At 43.6% G+C, this 20,835-nt stretch overlaps 1 protein-coding gene across 2 annotated transcripts in view; it reads left to right on the top strand.

Annotated features, from left to right (window-relative positions):
• Positions 1-15,128, top strand: part of HOMER2 (homer scaffold protein 2) — a 65,205-nt gene extending 50,077 nt beyond the window's left edge. For both annotated transcript variants that reach the window (XM_080396311.1, XM_080396312.1), the window contains 6 exons: positions 2,971-3,063; positions 4,404-4,543; positions 6,113-6,269; positions 9,178-9,288; positions 13,365-13,445; positions 14,845-15,128. In XM_080396311.1, the coding sequence (XP_080252437.1) occupies positions 2,971-3,063; positions 4,404-4,543; positions 6,113-6,269; positions 9,178-9,288; positions 13,365-13,445; positions 14,845-15,033 (771 nt within the window). In that variant the 3' untranslated portion in view covers positions 15,034-15,128. The remainder of the gene's footprint in view (positions 1-2,970; positions 3,064-4,403; positions 4,544-6,112; positions 6,270-9,177; positions 9,289-13,364; positions 13,446-14,844) is intronic.
• Positions 15,129-20,835: the final 5,707 nt, after the last annotated feature.

Here is a 20,835-nt window from a genome sequence, read left to right as displayed (position 1 = left end):
CGTTGGTTCCAGCAGCAGGTCTTTTCCGTGTTGCAGCTTAGTCTCACAGCTCTTTGGGGCATGAGAAGACACGTCATATAATCCATGATGGACTGTTGGAGTGGTGTTTAGTTGGTGTTTCTCTTACTGCAGTCTTTTTTTAAAAAAAATAATATGGGGAACTTCATCTGCCTGAGGACAAGGGTGAAGGAGAGGGAAGATGAAGGGAGAAGGAACATGATGATTTTTTTATTGGTTTGGGGTATTTATATGTGCGTTACCCCTCAAGACCACATTTACCAAGTTTTCGTTTACTAAATAGATGATTTTATTTTTTAACTAGGAATTTCATGTTTAAAAAGCACTCCCTGTTACTGCAGTGGCTTGATAGCTCAAAGTCAACTTGGATCTTGGAGGTGGCACATGATTTTGTAGTATCAGTTATTTGTCAATTATTTATGTTTGGGACAGAAAAAAAATCAGTTACTGGAGAGAAAGCATCTCTCTGATTTCTGCCAGTGGTGCGACACTGTGGCCATGCTGTCACTCTCGGAGACGGCCTCAGGATCTGGGTAGCTTCAGAAATGCCTGGTTTGCTCCTGTAGCAATTAGCATTGGTAATGCTACACAAGTTTGGGCTGTCACCACTGTGCTGTTGCACTCAGAAGAGTAATCAAGTGAAAGGCTTTAATTTCATAACAAGCCAAGTGATCCTCTGTAGCTTTCAAAAATAGACCGTTAGTAAAATCTAGCAGGTATTAATTAGCCAAGAATGAAAAAGAAGCGGCAGTAGAACTCGTTATGGACTGCCTGTTTCCAAGTGTATGAGTAAACAAAAAGCAGAGACAGTCCTTCACCACTGTTTCTGTTTCAGCTGTCTATACGTTTGTAATGATGGTAAGAATGAAGGGTAATATTTTGACTCTTTAAAGCTGAAGATCTGTCACCGAGATGGTGAGAAATTCAGGTATTTGTACTTGTTTCTAAAAGCAAATGTCTTAAATACATGTGTTGGTAAACTGGAGACATGACTGAAATCTATTGTGCAATGGGTTCATGATTGGTTTTATATCACAGATTAGCTTTGCTCGGTCAAATACAATTTTTTATTATGGAAATATCGGAAAATGTCCTTTCCTTCTCAGCTCACATAATTTTTCACAGCAGTCTCCTGTGTACTTTATGAAGATAGCTGCAAAAATAAAGTTTGATAGATCACTTCCAATTCTTTTTGTCTTTTCATATTTCATAGAGTTCATGAAAAACCCTCATAAATTTTTCATATGTAAGATGAAAAGATTTATTGTGAAAGAGAGACTCAAACCAGTCCTTTACTATTTTCAGGAAAGCCAAGTGTAGAACTTACTGTTGATACAATATTTTAGAAATAATCAGTTTGTTATAGGTGTTTTGTCACAGCAGGAGATAAATTTTGTGTAAAGTTGGAGTTAAATCACTTAAGGCAAAAATGTAATGTAGTTGTTCCTAATGATCTTTATAGTGCTACAAAGGTAATCAAGTCGTTTGTGTGTGTAGTGACTGCACATGCCATCAGATAGCAACTGCTGCCATCCGAGAGCACATACTTTGCATATGCAGTTTCAGCTGGTGTATAGAAAACAGCTGGATTGGAGCGCTCGATCTTCATTCATCAACATTGTCACAGATCGTAGCCTACACCCAAAATTTCACTCAGTTTTGAGAACGTGCTCGTTTGTGGGATTTAAGAATGGTGTATGTGTATTTGTTGGAAATTTCCATTTGTGTGTGTTATACAAAACACAGGTGCCTCCACATATAAATCCAGATTTCTCTTAGACCAGTTGGAGATTTGTTTTATCAGTCTTTATAGACCCAGTGTTTTAGTGAGAGCATGCTAAATACCTGCTGTAAATCTAAAGATTAGAAGATAAGATTAGTATGTGGATAATGATTCGTCCCATTCCTTGACGGTAAAATATGATGGGTTTTTTGTCATAAATGTTCCAAATTATCCAAGGATATAATGGCAATCCTTTCATTCGCAAACTGTGCAATAAAATACATCTATTTATATTTTTACTTCTAGTATGTCTTTTCTTTCTAACATTTCAAGTTTCTCAAAACACAGGCAAGCAAGACCAAACAGCTTTAGCAGAAAGACAAAGTTACCCATTCTTATACAGGATGCATCTTAATTAAAAAAATTACATATTATGCCTTTTCTTCCATCTTGGCAATCCTCCTTTTAAAACTTAAAACACCGTTTGAAGTGCTTAAAGCCCTGCAACCCTGGCTGACTGGGATAATACTTGTATTTCAAAAATGCCAGGCTGGCTTTGGAGCAGATATGCTATAGCAACTTGTAGATTGGGATCGTTACTTTTCATCTTTATCTTTCCTTTCCCCCGCCTCCCCCTGGTTGACACAATGCTCTTGCAGGAAGCGTTCAAGCCTTTCCCTGAAGTCTTCCAGCTTTGTTTTTTCAGTAAGAAAAGAATTAGACCAGAAAAGCTGTGTTTTCATATGGCTCCCTTGTACATTCAGATCTGCCGCCTTCTCATTTTTTCTGTGTCTTGATAATCCCTTGCTTGCGTTCTGCAGGTGACCTCATTTGCATTCTTTAATTGACTTGCTCTTAGGAATAGAAGACATTGATAATTTTTTTTATCCAAACATATGGCTTTTATACTTTCAACTTCTAAGGGACTGTTAACACCAAGTGAAACAGAGGAGAGGAGGAAATAAACAAAACCAAATCAAACCAGGAGACACTCACAGTTCCTTTTTCTCCACAGGTTTTACTGTGGTCAGCCAGAGCTGCAGAGATGTCCCTCTTTTAGCAACACCCACATTCCTTTTGAAACTCCCTGCCAAAGAATTAAAATGTTTTTTTCTTGCCAAAATTTTTAAATTATCAAAATTAGTTGTTCACTTTTAGAGATCTATGAACCATATAAAGGCAATAATCTGATAAATCATTCTAATAAATACCTGTCATGCTTTTTCCAGTTTGCGGAGAAATTCCAAGAAGTAAAAGAAGCTGCCAAACTAGCAAGAGACAGATCTCAAGAGAAAATTGAGACTTCAAGCAATCATTCCCAGGTTTGTAATTTAGCTTTAATACCTGTATGCATACAAGATAAATAATTTAAAGTTAAATTTTCTAATGGACTGTACCAGCTTCTGGCAGCAAGCTTGAAGTATATAAAATGAAGATTGCTGAAGGTAATTGTCAGCTGCTGGACATTAGCACTGCCAGAGGAATATTTTTCATCCATCCATGCTCTTTGCCTTCATTTAAATCTTATTTTTTTTCAGCAGTTCTTGAGCTGTTATAATTTGTTTAATAACAGGGAAAGCTATACATCCTTTGATTTGTACTGTTACGCAGTCTGGGTCACTGGAAAGCAGGCCAGTGTAGTGCTTCAGCGGAAAGTAAATGAGATTCATCCAGATAGTTCTTTTTGTCATCTAATCTACTTTTGAGGGAGTTTGGTTTGCTAGTGGAGACACTGTCCGTGTGGCCGTGGTGTGCCATTGCCCAGGGGTGAGCGGTGGAGCGCTGTGGGGTGGGAACAGAGGCAGTGCTGTAGCGAGTGCTTGGAAGAAGCTTGTGTTGCGTATTTGTACAACACGCTCTATAGACGGCACACCTTGATATTGCCAGGTGCCTTCGTGTCCAGGGAGATCTGGGTTTCTTACAAATTGAAGAAATTGAGTGTTGTCCCAATCTCTTTAGACGTTCGATTGTAATTTCGTAGGCATTGCATTAGGTAAGAAGGAACCCTGTTCAGTGGACGTTCTTGGCTTGGGCTGATGTTTGGAGGAAAGTTGGATGAATTTTGATCAGAGAGGAATTCAGATGCATGATCAGAAAAAAGCTGTGGAATGCTTTTAGTCTTGTAACTACCCCCCTTTGTGGGGTCCACAAACACCGATCTGAGAGGCTGACTTGGGATACTCATTTTTTAAAGTCTTTGGTCATGGCCTTTATGGTTCACTTTGTTTGTCCTCTGTTGGTGATCAGCACCAAGCAGTGTATGAATGGTATCTCTTTGGAGGAGCAGTAGCTTCTTTTTCTTAGTTTTGGTTTGGACTTTATGTGCTTCCAGGTGCGCTGTATTGTTTCATTATCTCAAAAAAAACCCCAAAGAGCCTTTAGAAAACACAAGCCTTGCCAGTGAAACCACTTCAACATTTTTTTTAAACACTTTAAACTTTCATTTCATGCATCATTATCATTTTTTCATTCTTTTTAAAGAGATCAGCTTTGCAGCCAAGATGTAAAGGGTATGCGTTTGTCACCACTGTTCTGCCAGGACAGCATATGCAGCCTAGGTCTCGGCAGGGTGGTTTGGGATCAAGATTACAAAGAAATTGGTGTTGTGGTGTTGCAGGAGATGCAGGAGATACCCAGTGTTCATTTGTGTGTTGCACTGCAGGAATCTGGACGTGAAACACCATCTTCTACTCGAGCATCTAGTGTGAACGGGACAGACGATGAGAAGGCATCACATGGTGGTCCTGCTGAGGCACATCTCAAGTCTGAGAATGATAAATTAAAAATTGCTCTAGCCCAAAGGTGAAGTTCCTTTAATACCTAAATTGTATTGGAATAGCATGCAGTAATTAGCTGATAGCTAATGATAGTAACAGAAATTACTCAAATGTAATAGCATTAATTTAAAATGGTGCAGCAGAATGGATGAATGAGCAGATTTTAGCAAGTACCTCCCAGTATCCAGTTGAGAGATATTTACCATTTAGTTTTCTCCTGATCCAGTTCATGATGAAATAAGATCTCCTTTATTCTGCTCATGCCAAGTCTTATAACCACCTTTGTTTGTGAACTTTTAGAGTTACAGAAGTAACATTAAAGCCATGGGGGAGCAATTGCTACTGATAATGTGTGAAGCCAATCTCTCTTCCTCTTTGAGTTTGCTACATTTACTTTGATGAAAATAGATATGGATATTTAAAATTATAAAAGGGAACTAACTCAACCGTAAAATGTTGAAGTGAGAAATACGATTTCATCAGGCTGCTTAGAAGCCTTAGGGAGATGTTTCTAAGGCTGTGGACAATGCCCATTGAAGTCACATTTTTTGCTATTTGCTTTGATAAATTATTTGAAAATGCTGAGAAGAGTAATTTGCAGCCTTAGTGAAAATATAGGCGTTGGAATATGCAAAGTTACAACATTAAAACGGAATAAGTCTCTACTGGGATCTTGCCTTGTCTGTCTCTTGCATGTTAATGTATCTGTGAATGGAAGGGAAAATCTAACAGGATCAAGCTGCTCTTAAAAAGCTATTTAAAAAATAAGGCAGCAGCACCATAAGCAGCACTACCCAGTGAGCAATTCTAAGGTTGCATATATTATGTTTGAAGTACATCATCTCTCTTTATTGACGTTTCAATAGCATAACCTATTTCAAATCATAATGCTTGCTCGTTCCTCCTGCTGAAGACACCTCCACGGGCAAGTAGCAACTGGCATGTAGGGAGTTTCAAAGCCTTCCTTCCATTCAGTCTCTAATCTCGTGCTCTACGCTGCAGCTTGAAGCTTTGGAGAATGAGTAGTTTAATTCTTCAGCATTATGTAACACTGTTATATTTAAGGCTGAGCATTAAAAAAAAATCAAATATAGATAGCGTCAACCCCCTGACATCTTCCGTTCTGAATTATTGTACCATCTGCAAATGTGCAGAGTTGCTTTGTTGCAGGGGTACCATGTCCCCAGGCGCGCGGTGCCGCAGGTGCTCAGCGAGGCGCAGCCGTGTGGCTCTGGAGGTGAGCACAGACCGTGCACAGCACCGAGTAAAGCCCCTGCTCGCAGATGGTGGAGATTCCAGCTGTCAGCTTAACCCCACAGCCTGCTTTGACAGCCAGACTTCTGTTCCACACACACAGGTCACTGTTTCTGGAGTTGATAGATCCCTTTGTTTTGGCAGAAACAGTCAGATTAAGGCTTATGTTCTCCTTAGGCAGGCAATGGCTAAAGGCAGTTAGGCGCATCTGGGTACTTTTATCTGATAACAACAAATTACTGATTTTTCCACACAGGTGGATGAGTGTGCAGTCAGGTAAACAATAATGATACGCAGGAATCTAAGGTGAAGCCACCTAATGGCACCCTGTTTTTCTCAGTTCATGCAATGTGAAGAAGTGGGAGACAGAGCTGCAGACGCTGCGGGAGAGCAATGCCCGTCTGACCACGGCGCTGCAGGAGTCGGCGGCCAGCATCGAGCACTGGAAGAAGCAGTTCTCAGCCTGCAAGGAGGAAAATGACCAGCTCAGGAGCAAGGTAGCAGAGCATACCCAGAGGAGAGCCAGCTCTTCCAGTTAGCTGCTCCTGCCATTGCTCTTCCTCTTGGATTTCTGCTGCTTTATCTTTGTGTATGTTGTGTGTTAGGAGATGGATTTTGTCTTTGAAAGGAAGGCGGGGGGTAAGGCAGCTGCCTCTTGGTTTGGGAGGCTTGGTGTCAGCAGGGCTTGCTGGCCAGGGTGATGACGAAACAGAAAGGTTTTAGAAGTGGGATTACCTTGTATATCCTTTTCAAATTGCACTCAAATACTGCCAGGTGATGAATGAGCAAGAAGGCATGGTTATGGCCAGGTTACCCCCAGGAAACCAAGCTGGGAACCACCCAGTATTGGAAGCAAATCCTGATGGCCGGCAGGGAAATGAGGATGTGAGCTATGCTGTCAGCTCTGCGTGCTGTGAGCCCGGTCCTCCAGCACTAATGCTGGGCACATCTCATCCAGAACCCTGCCAAGAGGCTTCCATAGAAATACAGAATCACAGAATGGTTTGGGTTGGAAGGGACCTTAAAGACCATCTAGTTCCCATGTCCCCACCCTAGCCGGGACCCCTCCCACCAGCCCAGGTTGCTCCCAGCCCCGTCCAGCCTGGCCTTCGGCACAGCCAGGGATGGGGCATCCACAGCTGCTCTGGGCAGCCTGGGCCAGCGCCTCAGCACTCTTACAGTGAAGAATTTCTTCCTTATATCTAGTCTAAATCTACCCTCTTTCAGTTTAAAGCCATTCCCCCTGTCCTGTCATTACATGCCCTTGCATAAAGCCCCTCTCCAGCTCTGTTGCAGGCCCCTCCAGGTGCTGGCGGGTGCTGTAAGGTCTCCCCGGAGCCTTCTCTCCTCCAGGCTGAACAGCCCCAGCTCTCCCAGCCTGTCTGCACAGGAGAGGTGCTGCAGCCCCCTGATCATCTTTGTGACCTCCTCTGGACTTGCTCCAACAGGTCCATGTCCTCCTTATATTGGGGAGCCCGGAGCTGGATGCAGCACTGCAGGTGGGGTGTCCTGAGAGCAGAGGGGCAGAATCCCCCCCCCCCCCTCAGCCTGCTGGTCACACTCCTTGTGATGCTGCCCAGGATACGGCTGGCTTTCTGGGCTGCGAGCACACATTGCTGGGTTGTGTTGTCAGGCAGGCATTGCCAAAAGCCTTCGCTCTGTTTCTGAGCACATTTCTCAGTAGTGTAAGACCGAGGGTTAGCAGTAGCTACAGCAGAGAACAATTCAGAAGTTTAAATTTTTAAAGCCTGTTTCAATGCATCATTGGTACTGTCCCTCAAATAATACTGTATATTACTTATATTGTATTACCCTCAGACAATACTGCTATGAGTAACAGCCCTACACGGGGCTGGCACTGACCTGGGCTGGGGGAGCCTGGTTTCTGTGAGCGCTGCTTGCAGGGATAACTTCATTCTATTCATCTTCAGTGTGTTTGGAAAAGCTGGATCCTTTTCCTGCTCGCATAGATGGATCACTGGGATGTTTGAAGTACAGACCAGATTGTATCAGTCTGTTGAGGATTTTTTTTTTGCTTTAGTGTTGCTTTCAAAGAAGGAAGGAATTTTGTATCTTTTGGTATGTCAGTAGGCTGCAAATAGTAATTTGGCATTGGAGGTGGCCTGGGTTGTTTTGTCAGCACTGAAGGTCCATGTGGAGCAACCTTTTCCTAAGACAGATGTTCTGTGTATTCACATGCATTTTAGTTGTGCGCAGCGATAATTCAGAGATCTGACCAAAGATCCTTCACAGAGCGTAACTGATGTTATGTTAACAAATTAGTATTAGTTGTTACATGATTTAGGTCCCTATATCCATTCTGGTTTGGATAAGGGAGAAGTGAGAGACTGGAACAGTATGTTATAAGAAAATACCATAATTTACATTGTAGTTCTTTACTTTTCTATACTGTTGCAGAGAAATGTTCTCATTAACTGATCAAACATGCCACATCTCAGTAGCTGTAGCCTAGATATGAAGAGATTATCAAAACACTGCCTTCCTGCAGCTGCGTAGTCATCATACCAGTGACTACTAGCCAGACTGTGCAGCAACGCTGTCTGTACAGTACGCTGTCTTTTTCTGTACGGAGAGGTTTTCTGAGCTTTTCTCCCAAGCACACTCCTTGCTCGGTGCTCACGCTGCACCACTGCAATGCCCTGGGAAGTTCCTTCTCCTTTACTAATTGGGTCAGAATTTTTTGCATATTGCTCTACCTTTGAATGAGGGAAGTTATAATCCCAAAGCGACATGAAGCTGAGAATTAAAGTACATACTTTAATGAGCTGGCCCGTTGGCCTGTGGGAAGTGCATCTCCTGGGAGCCAAGTCCAGAGCTGGCAGGAGGAGGTATGGAGAGAGCAAAGCACATCCCTGGGCGAGAGAACAAAGCAGAATACGTTGCTCTGAACTGGTTCTCCCCTCAAAGTTTTGATGTTATGTCCCTCATACTACAGCTAGAATAATAAGCAGCCCCTAAGGAGGGGAGGCAAAGCTGGGAGTGCTGAAAAGTTTCTTCTCCTTGCTGCCTTAAGAAAACCCATCCCTTATAGTGTTGTGTTGGTTTCATAGAAGTGAAGTGCAGATTTTATCCCCAGCTCCACTTTTTTTTAGATCAGTGTTTTGTGTATTCCTGAATACTTATATGAGATCCTGTATGAGAGAGAATAAACACAGTCCCAGGGCTTCCTAGTGGATGTGTAAATTGGCTTTTTTTTAAGGAAAGAAGCGATAATTTGGTTGCAGTGAATCTAGTGCTATGATTTAGGAAACAGACCCATGATAAAGTAAAATTGTCTGTGCTTCCCTCTGCTCAGTGGAGCAATGCCTATTTACATCAGCTGTGTTCTGCCCCAGATTTTCAGAAATTTAAAAAATTTCATCTAATGTCTGACATTTCTTAAAGATTGAAGAACTGGAGGAACAGTGCAATGAAATAAATAAAGAGAAGGAAAGAAATGCACAGCTGAGTAGACGCCTCCAGGAGCTGGAAACAGAACTTCAGGACAAAGAGCTGGTGAGTGCCCCAAACAACAGAAAAGGCATGCTTTGGAGTTTGAGTAGATCTGTCTGCTTCTCCCTTGGGGTGTTAGGTTGATGGACTGGCTTCCCTACAGCCAGAAGCAGCCCGATGCCTCAGGGTGTTGTGTGTTTCTGGATTTTCCATGTACAGCTCCTTAGCAACAGTTTGATAGGATCCCTCAGTCTCAGTTTCATGACACATTCTGTGCTGTGACAGCACACTTTAATTTGACAGTGGTTAACAAACATGACGGTTCTATGTGTACAACACTTTAGTTCTAAAAGAAGAGCTGGACTGGTGAAACTTGTTACCCAAAGCCAGACACATGTGTGCTAGAACAGTTTCATTTGCCAGTCCCCATGCCCTGAATTCCCCTAGACATCAGGACCATCATTAGAAAGAGATCATTTACAAAATAACTTGGCATTTGTGTAACAAGTCCTGCTTCTTTTTCCAGATGGCTCATAGTCTTTGCCATTTTATGGTCTCCCTCTGATCTCAGGACTAATGCCAAAAGCGAGAAATTCAGATTCATTTAGAGTACCCCAGTTTGTCACTTTTGACATGTAAGGTGTTCATTTTTCTAAGGAAAATGAGGTTGATGGCTTGGAGCCCCTGAACAGTGGGGAAAATAATGGGATCCTTGGGTTTTTTCCTTCATTACAGTGACCAAGTGCTCTGTGCTGGCTGAAGAGAAAAAGCTGTCAGCAGGTGCAGTAAAGTTTGTCATGTGCCATTACAGCATCTCTACTGGTGCTCTTAAAAGCAATGCTGTTAAGGAGTTTTAAGATGGCACAAGGAAATAGTTTAGGGAGATGGATTTTGATGCATTGTTATAAATGTAATATGGTTTTCAGCTCCATATTTCAAAGGAAAATGTCATGCTTTCTTCCTAACCTTTCTGTGGCAATAACATGTATAATAACCCTTATTCTCTGCTAGTGTTTTCCTCAAGATTCATGTTTTTATCGTACCAAATGAACCAGAAAATTGATTGACTTGTGAATATTACATGCCTATCTTCCGTTTGCACTGACAATACACTAACTTGTTTTCAGACTGCATACTTACGTTGGCAGGTTCTTGATTAGGTCTAAACCACCCATAAATGACCTTTTCATGGTCTGCAATTCAAACCAGCATGAAGCCTGCTCATGGACATTGCCATGTAAGAGGAGCTGCTGGTATCCTCTTCATGTAGGAAATAAGTAGAGAGAAATGTAAAGACAGGAGAATCAGGACAGAGCTATCTAGAAAAATAATTATATTTATATATATAATTATATATTTATATGTAGAGATATATAGTATATATTTTTTATTATTTTCATTTATTTTATATATATCATATGCCACATACCATATATATATACACACACATAACACTGTATTATACTCTACATAGTAAGGATACAGTATAGTAGTCATATATACAGTAATTGTACATAGTATAATATGTTTATATTTTGAGATGTGAGCTCCTAGGCATTATTTATGTATATACAGATATATATGCATGGGAGCTCATATCTCAAAACAAAAGGGTAAGTTAGCCTTTCTTTCCCCTATATCAGCAGCTGGGACATTGCGTGGATATAGTTACATTAGTTACATTCTTCAGTGCAGTTCACAAAAAAGCTGTAGCATTATGTGATTTGTCTTCTCATATTAATGTAAACTAATGCTGAAAAATGGGAGGAAACAACAAAAGCAGTCAGAGTTGGCCTGGAATTACAGAATTTCTAAAAAGAAAAAGAATTTATTGATGTAGTGGTGCTTTTGGCAAACCTCAGAAGAAAGAGACTTGCTCTCCAGGATGCACTGGATTCTTGTGAGATTTGGGTGATACTGGAAGTGCTGAGCATTGGTGTACTTAGAACAAGGGAATCGGGAGGACTTGAGGAGAAATGTTATTGTCTGGTTCTGTGGAAGAGCTTGATTTACGGATTCTGTTGCACTCACATTACGCTGTAAGTTCACCTGTTAAGGAAGAAACCAACCTTTCATAGCCAAAAAGTCTGCCTTTCTAATAGGGCTGGTTTTGCTATCCTGTGTCAGTACAGCTCAGAGAGGATCACAGAATCACAGAATGGTTTGGGTTGGAAGAGGCCTTAAAGACCATCTAGTTCCAACCCCCCACCACGGGCAGGGACCCCTCCCACCAGCCCAGGTTGCTCCCAGCCCCGTCCAGCCTGGCCTTGGGCACTGCCAGGGATGGGGCATCCACAGCTGCTCTGGGCAGCCTGGGCCAGCGCCTCGCCACCCTCACAGGGAAGAATTCCTTCCTTGTACCTAATCTAAATCTTCCCTCTTTCAGTTTAAAGCCATTCCCCCTGTCCTGTCATTACATGCCCTTGCATAAAGCCCCTCTCCAGCTCTGTTGCAGGCCCCTCCAGGTGCTGGCGGGTGCTGTAAGGTCTCCCCGGAGCCTTCTCTCCTCCAGGCTGAACAGCCCCAGCTCTCCCAGCCTGTCTGCACCGGAGAGGTGCTGCAGCCCCCTGATCATCTTTGTGGCCTCCTCTGGACTCACTCCAACAGGTCCATGTCCCCATTATGTTGGGGGGCCGGGAGCTGGATGCAGCACTGCAAGGCAGGTCTCACAAGAGTGGAGCAGAGGTGGGGGAATCGCCTCCCTTGACCTGCTGGCCATGCTTCTTTTGGTGCGGCCCAGGATACGACTGGCTTTCTGGGCTGCGAGCACACGTTGCTGGGTCATGTTGAGCTTCTCATCAACCAACACCCCCAAGTCGTCCTCCTCAGAGCTGCTCTCAATCCATTCTCTGCCCGGCCCGTATTGATCTGGGTGTTGCCCCAACCCAGGAGCAGGACCTTGCACTTGGCCTTGCTGAACTTCATGAGGTTTGCATGGGCCCACCTCTCAGGCCTGTCAAGGTCCCTCTGGTCGGATCCCTTCCCTCCTGTGTGTTGACCATACCACACAGCTTGGTGTTGTGGCAAACTTGCCGAGGATGCACTTGATCCCACTCTATCCCACTATGTACCAACAAATATGTTGAACAGCAGTGGTCCCAATGCTGACCACCCCTGAGGAGCACCACTCATCACTGATCTCGGCTTGGACATTGAGCCATTGACTGGAACTCTTTGAGTTCTTTGAGTGTGACCATCCAGCCAATTTCTTATCCACCGAGTGGCCCATCCATCAAATCCATGTCTCTCCAATTTAGAGACAAGGATGTCACGCAGGACAGTGTCAGATGTTCTACACGAGTCCAGGGATATGCCCCTACTTACTCTTGAGACCGTAACCTATGTGGGCAGTTTCTGGAGGAGATTCTTGCACTCTCTTCAAGTCACAGAGTATCTTTTGGCCCTGCAAATGTACTTTTCAGCTGCTCTGACAGTCCTGCAAAATGTACAGGCTTTGAGTCTTTCCCTACTACCCACATTAGTGGTGTTTGTGGTGTTAATGTAGTCAAGATGTCTTAATTTCCATCAGAGATGTGGACTTCTGTCAAGTCGCATTGCTCTTTTCATGAACTCCTTTCAGCTAGTCCTCTCAGTTTGGATAGTGATGCCAGAATCAAATACAGATTTCAGGGGGCGGTTCTCAGAGCTGTACAGTGGAGGAAAGCCCGTTGCAGCTGTGCTCTGTAATGATGCCTCTCTATATGCAGCTCGTAGTGCCACTGGCCTTTTTTTACTGCCATATATCATTGAAAATTCATGTCTAATTTGCTCTTTGCTACCATCTATAAATGGCTTGTAGCATTACAGCCCTTCAGATTTCTCTGTTATTGAATGTATCTTTTACATAGGTATGTGTTTTAGGTGTAGATTGTGTTAATATAATTAAAATGGCATTCGTGTTAGAGATTAGATTACATTGTCTGTTTTAGAGCTACGAAGTAAAAAATGTAGTGAAAAAATTATTCTAATAGAAAATTAACGTGTTTTGGAATGCAGACATGATATTTTGATTATTTTACATCCAAATGCTGTGCAGAATACAATAAAATATGCAAAGCCATTTCATATTCTCAAATTTTCATTATGTTTTAAATTGAGGCTTGCACTAGTGTTGGTTTTTTTCTTTTATGTTTTCAAAGGAACTGGAAGAGCTTCGAAAGCAGGGTGAAATTATACCACAGCTAATGTCAGAATGTGAATCTGTATCTCAACAACTACAGGTACAGTTTAGCAATGAAATTAATTTTAAAATAGTTATACATTTACTTTCTTTCTCACAACTATATGCTTTTTTCTGTTCAGAATTCAGTGTTTGAAGGCAAAAGAGCTCCAGTTTGTAAAAACAGAAATTGCTGATTACATGCAAAATGCACCATGCCCTTCCCAGCACAGGAGTAATGAAATGGCTGTTTCTTTGCCTTGCTGTTTGCAGAAATTGGTTTGCCTGCGATCATGCTGCATCTGTCTCCTGCAGATTCCAGCCTATCCTGTATCCCTTATTTCTCCTGCTCTGGGTTTGTGAAGCCACACCTCAGCCGTGTGTGTCGAGCAGCACTCCAAGACCTGTGGCTAATTGCCGCAGTGGCACCAGGGAGAGCTTTTTGGAAAGAAACAGAGAGTGTAGCTGCTCACCACCAGGGAAAAAAGTTCACCTGAGGATGCATTTACATGCTGCGTCACTCCTTCCCAGCAATGTGTAGCTCGCCACGGTGGCTTGGGTTTGCACGTGTGGCTCCTCTGCTGGGAGGGCTGTGGGAGCCCTGCCCCAGGCAGCGGCTAGGCTTTGGCCATCACTTGTGAAAGTCAGGGCTTGTGTAGATGTAGTAAATTAATACATGAAAGGAGAACAAATATAAACAGTCTCACCGATGAAATAAAATCCGGTCAATCAAATAAGCCGTCACTCTGATAATCAAAATAATCTAAAATCGTTTAGAAGGCTGATGAGGAGTGCAGATGCTGAAAATGGTTAAAATACTAATTTTTTTTGATTCGGTATGGTAAAGTGTGTCATCTATGGCTTTTAGTGAGAATAAGCATGTGCTTACATGCATGAAATGGAGAACAACAGGCAGAAGAGCTAATGCGAGGGGAAAATAATAGAATGAACTGCAGGGGAGGTGTTAGGCGGCTGACTTGTTCCTTGCCCGAGTGCTGACACAAAGTGAAACTCCTAAAAAAATACCAATAAATCCAAAAGTGCTGAATAAAGCAATATTACTCCTCAGACAGTATTTTCTAAGCTTGTTTTTCAAGGTTAAACCACCATAGATAATTCTGCATGTAACTGGTGGCACAGTGTCTAGTTCTGGAGCTGTAGCAATGACAGAAATATATGCACAGTGCATGATTTAAATCCAGCTGAATTTTAAGATATCAACCAAATGACAAAATCTGATGCAAAGCATCTTTTCCAGTTAATCTGTGTTCTTTCCTGCATGGGTTTTCTTCCCTTTTAATCTGACTAGCACGTGTCACTTGCTCTCAGAGGTGCTTGTGTTACCAGTCTGCAGAAGTCAAAGCAAACTTTTACAGCCCAGCTGTCATTCGTAGCTTTACCCTATTAAACGGTGTTCATCCTTCTCTGTGATTCATCTTATTGTCTCTTTTGTCTTTAAGGCTGCTGAGAAAAAGAACAAAGATCTTGAAGAGAAAGTCAGAACACTAAGGACAGAAGTCGAAGAGAGCAAACATAGGCAGACCAACCTTAAAACTGAATTAAAGAATTTTTTAGATGTACTAGATGGGAAGATAGATGAATTACATGATTTCCGACAAGGACTGTCTAAACTTGGGATTGACAATTAGTTGGCAATAGATTTTTTTTGTAATCTAGGGTCTGGATGTTTGATGTTTTGTTGATCCCAAACGTGTGTTTTACAAAATATAATTAGAATGTTCCACTTGTTTGCATTGGTTTTGTACATAGAGGCTGAAAATTTGCTGTGGTTTTTTTTTTGTTTTGTTTTTTTTTGTTTGTTTGTTTGATTATTTTCCAAACCAATTGTGCTGCTCACTGAATTCTGTTGAGATTAGAAACTTCCTATATTGCTGCTCTGGCTTCGTGGGGTTGGGAACAGGTGGAGGGTTCTGTCTCAGGAATCTGGAACTAGATCTACCTTAAAATGAATATGCAGTTAGTTGTTGCAGGGAAATTTGTATCTTTCTTAAGGGCTGTTGCAACCATAGAAACTGAAAACAAGTCTTTCTTGTCTGGACTATCAGCACTCCTAGCAACATCCAGTTTTATTCCTTGGTGGAGCAGAAAGAAGATTAGCTGGAGCTCCTGCAGTTTGTAAAATGTGCCTGTGATGAGCTGCAGTCAAGTAAATCACACAGATACCAGGATCTTTAGGGACCACATCAGTCGGGCCTGATTCACTGAAAAAAAATCCAGTGGATTTCAGATAACCTCTGATTCAGGTTGTATGTGCTTGCCTGGACCCTCACAGCACAAAGTCAATGATGTAGAAAGGAATTTCAGCTCTTGAAGTCACGCATCTTACCCAGTAGGTGAGGACAGCTTCTCTTGCTTAGCAAGATCATCTCTCTTTGGCCTTCAGTTTTGAACCCACGTAGTTCCATCGTTATGTGCATCCCTGAAAAATGCCCACCTGAGTCTTGGGACGAGATACTTACTTTAAAAAGTGGTGTGTTGCTGGTTTGTACACAGGACGCGTGCACCTCTGTGCAGGTTGATTTCTGTTGATTAACTTCTGCAGTAGTGAAGGAAGAGATGTTGATCCGAAAAGCAATATAAGGTTACTTGAAGGTGTTACTCAGAAGCCAGGTTCTGCCCAGGAGACTTGCAGGGTCACAACCACATGAAATCAAAATCCTTTCCTATGATTTCTGCATTCTCACCTCGTACATCTTTGACAGTAGGGTGGGAATCAGTCACCAAGTTAAACTGTCAAAAAAAAAAAGAAACCCAACCCAAAAGGCAGAAATGCTATTGCATTCTCAAACTGATTATTCAGCAGCTCTAAGTATGTTTTCAGAAATACCAGGTCATATGCTGGGCTCCAGCAAGAAGTTCACTCTGACACAGCCAGGAATGTAAAAAGGGCCAGAGAGGAGAATTCAGTCCGAGTTTTGCTCTTGCTCCTAGGACTGCCTTCAGCTTCTTACCCTGCTTTCTCCATAACCTGGTTTGAGAGTCTGTTTACACAGGATCTGAATTAATTCAGGAGAGAACTTTTATTTATGTGACATTATTATTTGCTTAATTCAGGCAAAAGCTTGGTTAAGCACCGTGTTAGTGCATTCCATCAGTGACTGCTATAAAATGGCCACGCTTTTTTTTTTTTTTTTTTTCCTTACATTTAGGGGCTTTTTTCTTTTTTCAGCACATCTCAGTTGTAAAAGTGACCTTTAAAAGAGAGGTAAGTTAGAGACAAAACATGCATTGAATACTTTTGCACATGGCTATATAATCCCTGTGCTGGAGATAGGTTCTGTCTGCAGTTGTCCCTTGAGTTTGCATTTCATCTGTTACTATTACATTATTTTCATTGCCTGTTTTTTAGATTGGACTTCGTGTATTTTTGCTTTTACTCCTTTTAAACAATGGATGTGAAGCTGGGACTTTTCATAACGTTATGACCATTGAAGTCTCTCTAACAAAAAATTGCTGCAGGCTGTTGATATTTTAAAATCAAAATAAAAATCAAAATCAGGTACATAGCATGTAGGCGTGTGAAAATTAGACTTAGCCAGCGAGCAAGATTCTACAGTTGCATAATGTGGGGTTAGATCAGACTTGCCAAAATCGAAAATGACGTCAGAAACTGTGTGTGGTTGTCCACAAGTAATCTCCATTTTTAGTCTTTCTATTTGATAGCAAGTCAGATAGACACCATCATTTAACAGGCAGCTCGTCCTGCTTCTCCTCTCCTCCCATGCTGCTTTAGAGTTCCCAAACTGCAGCCAGTCCCTGTATCAGCTGGGAACCATGGGATAACACAACTAAGAGCTGCAAGCGATACGGATAGCCAGGGCCCTCCTCGTCACAGTGCTTTATTGCTTTTGCACTGAGGACCCTGCTCCATCTTCTGTTTCCTTTTTACCGTTGAGCAATCTTGGGGCTTCCTTCTTGGTTTTAATATAAAATACGATTTTTAACATGATTCTGGGTAAAGGGATGCAAAAGACTCTGTTAAAAAATTATTTTACTGGGGTTAATCCAGATCTTTTTTTCCACTCTAGTCAAGTCTTATCTTCGATCCAGTTCATTAGGAATGTATTAAGCCACCCTGAAACCGTAAGAAGAGTGTTTCTATGGGATTGCATCAATTTAGCAGATGGAGTTTAATGCTGGTGCATTAAACCAGTGCATAGCTGTGACATGGGCGGTTATTTCTGGGTGCTTCGCGCCCATCAGAGGGACAGTGGGGGTGTCCTTAGAGAAATCCCAGCCCTGTCTCTTCTAGTCTTGCCCCAAATGTATGTTTTCCTTATCTGCTATCGCTCTGATGTGGAGTTGTTAGGGATGCTTGTACACAGCTATACCCTGGGGGAAACTCCATCCTCCCAGCATCCAAGGTCTTGCTATAATTAGCTTTCTCTCTTTTTCCTTTCCAACAGCAGTAAGTTGAGAATTTCTGTGTGTAATTACTTAAAAGCCTTTGCCAAACCCCATCTCTTTTAACCTTTCCCTCTCTTCCATTGTATCTTTTCCTCTTCAAAAGCATGCTAGGAAGATGTGGTGCATGCTCTCGGGAGTGTTTGGACACCAGCTGCAGCTCCCCTCCCTGGCCTGGCCCCATCCCTCCCCAGGACTGGAGCCCCGTGCCCCTGCTGAGTGGGGACCGGCCGTGTCACACGTTGCTCATTTCTTGACGCGCTGTGGTGGCCCAGCAATAACCCCCACGTGCCAACCCGTGCTGCTCCTCAGGGACTCGATCCGGTGTGGAAATGCCTCCTCCCTCCCGGCGGGAGCCCCAGGGCAGCCAGCCTCCCCCCACCAAGGCGCCCAGCCTCCCCCCACCAGGGTGCCCAGCCTACCCCACCAAGGCGCCCACCCTGTCCTTTGGTGCGCATCGGGGATCCAGCCCGTCCCCGCGGGCACCCCGAGCCAGGGGCTGTGCTCAGCTGGCAGCCACCTGCTTAGGGGCGGCTGCAAATGCTGCCGGGGCTGGGGAATGCTCATCCCTGTCCGAGAGAGGGTCTGCAGGGCTTGGGTTTATTTGTTACTAAAATACAGTGCCAGGCAAACCCTGGTTTCCCTGTGCCATCAGCAGTGAAGGAGGTGATGGCTCCATTCCCATCGTGGAGGTGTCATTACATGAGGTTGTGTGTCACCTTGGGCAGTCGTGGCTTCCCTTTCTGGACATGGGTTTCTCCCTCTGGGGGGTTGATGGCAGGACCTATCCTACCTCAGTAACACGGTCTTTTGTTAATAAAGGTCTTGTGCTTGGCACTTTGATAGCTGCCAGCTCCTCGCCGCGGATCCCGCCACGCTGCCCGTCCAGCCCTCCAGGCCTGGTGGCATCCACCAGCTGGTGGCTCTAGGAGCAAAGATCTGTGCTGGCCGCTTGTGACACTGGGTTAGAGACTGTCTTGCTGCCTTCCCGTGAGTTACTCCTTTGAGCTGGTGTTAGAGCTGCTGAATAATGGTGGGTTGCTTCTTGGGGTTTTTTTTTTTGGTGGCCAAAATGAGAAAGAAACAGGTCTGCTTTGTGTTAGCACAAAACCTAAAAATATTCAGTGACATAAAAATACATGGAGATAACTGTTTTGAAGGGGAAAGAATGTTCCATTAGATATGTTATTTCACATTTTGAAAAATGACCTTAGCCTCATTTTTGGAATAAATTACTTCAAAATGAAAAGCTGAAATATTGTTTCTTACCCCAAAACAAAGTAGGTTAACCTTTTGCTTTTATCCTATTTGGCTGAATATTTATTTGCTGATTTTGACTCTCAACTTCACAAGTAGTTTTGTTTGGCCTAAAAATGAGTACTTTCCAGTTTTCCTCTCTCTACATCTACTTGGTGTCTCCTTTACTAAGTAAGCTCACTGGAAGAAAACTGTCTTTTCTGTAAGAAATTCAGTGCCACCTCTTGCTTTCTGCATCCTAGTGTTCAAAAGATGCGCTTTTTAAAAACAGTTTTACAGTGGGTACATCCATGCTCGGAAAACAAATGTTATTTAGACGATGCCTTTTTTCTAAACGCCTGGTTTTATTTTTTTATGGGAGTGATTTAGGGTGACCGTTTTAAAGCTGCTGGAGAGCAGGAAGGGTTTCTGCTGTTCTTCCTGCTGTCCCTGCCACTGCCATCGCTTTCGAAGAGCATCAGCAGAAAGTTTCTGGTGTTAAGGCAAGTGCTGGCCCTTTGCTTGTCCCATGTCTGCTTGGTGGCTCGCCAGGCACGGGGAGCCCATGTCCCCCCACCAGCAGGGCACACACTGTCCGTAGGCTTCTGCACTCTTCTCTACGCTGTTTCACTTTTCCTCCCAAGCATTCGTTTTCTCCCTCATTAATTTCTTGCCTCCTTTGGCTGCTTCATAAATGACAGAAGGAAAATCCCCCGTTCCTGCCACCCTCGTAGTAGTGGGAATTTCTCAGCTGTGAGAGTGCTCTTCGTTAGGCTCCTCCGAATAGTAATCTCTGCAAAACCCTTCAAAGCATCAATGGCTTGTAAGGAATATAGTGCTGTCTTCCTGAGCCTATGGATTAATGAAGATAAAACCGCTATCAGGGTGGAACGCCCACTCAGCTTCGTGCATGACTGATGCTGAGTCTGAAGGGAAGGGGTGTAAGAGGAGATCAGCAGCAGCAGCTCATCTTGACGATCGTTTCAGCAGAAGCTTCGGTGAAAGGCGTGCTCTGCCCACAAGCTGCAGCTGTGCCGAAGGTCTGGGGTGGCCGTGCTGATCTGCCAGCTCGCCCACCTTTGTCCAGGCAGTTCGGGGCTCATCAGGCCTGTAAATATCAAAAAGTCCTCAGCATATCACAGACGTGGCGACTTGAGGGATGGCAGGCGCATGCCCACACACGCCGCCGAGCAGCACGAGAGCGTTGCAGCCATGGCACTGGCTGATGGTCAGACACTTCCAGTCAAAAATGGGACAAGCTGTTGCTGTCCTGTGCAGGCTCAGCAGTACCAGAGACCTCGCAGAAGGGCAGGTTCAGCTTTCGGGGGGCTGCGGGGACCCAGGCAGGGCTGGCAGAGGCTGGCTGTGAGCACAATTTAGCAACAGCAAGACACAGCTACCCCAAGGTAATTTTTCTTTCCACGGCTCGTGTTCCACAAGCACCCATGTGTCGAGCAAAGCGATATGTAGCCGCAGGACGTTCAGTGCAGGCACGCCTGCAGGCAGACACAGCCGGCCCTGGGATGCTGCGCCTGGAGCGTGGCAGCGCTTTCGGCTCATAGAATGTAAATTTGACAGTTACATGAAGTTTGCGTGTCTTAAATACCGTTCTCTGTGGTAAACGATAAGGCACCTGTGGTCAAATAGAGAGTCGGGAGGTGAGGGATAAACGTGATAGAGGTGCTTCCCAAACAAGAGCTCTCCAGCAGGCTGTGGGCAGAGCTGGTCCTGGCCGGGAGGGCTTTGCTTGCATCCCTGGGGGATTGGGATGTCCAACCTGTTTGATTTTC

This window comes from Falco punctatus (genome assembly GCF_963210335.1).
Source record: "Falco punctatus genome assembly, chromosome: 7".
Classification (NCBI taxonomy): Eukaryota; Metazoa; Chordata; class Aves; order Falconiformes; family Falconidae; genus Falco; species Falco punctatus.
This window is presented reverse-complemented; position numbering and strand designations above follow the sequence as displayed.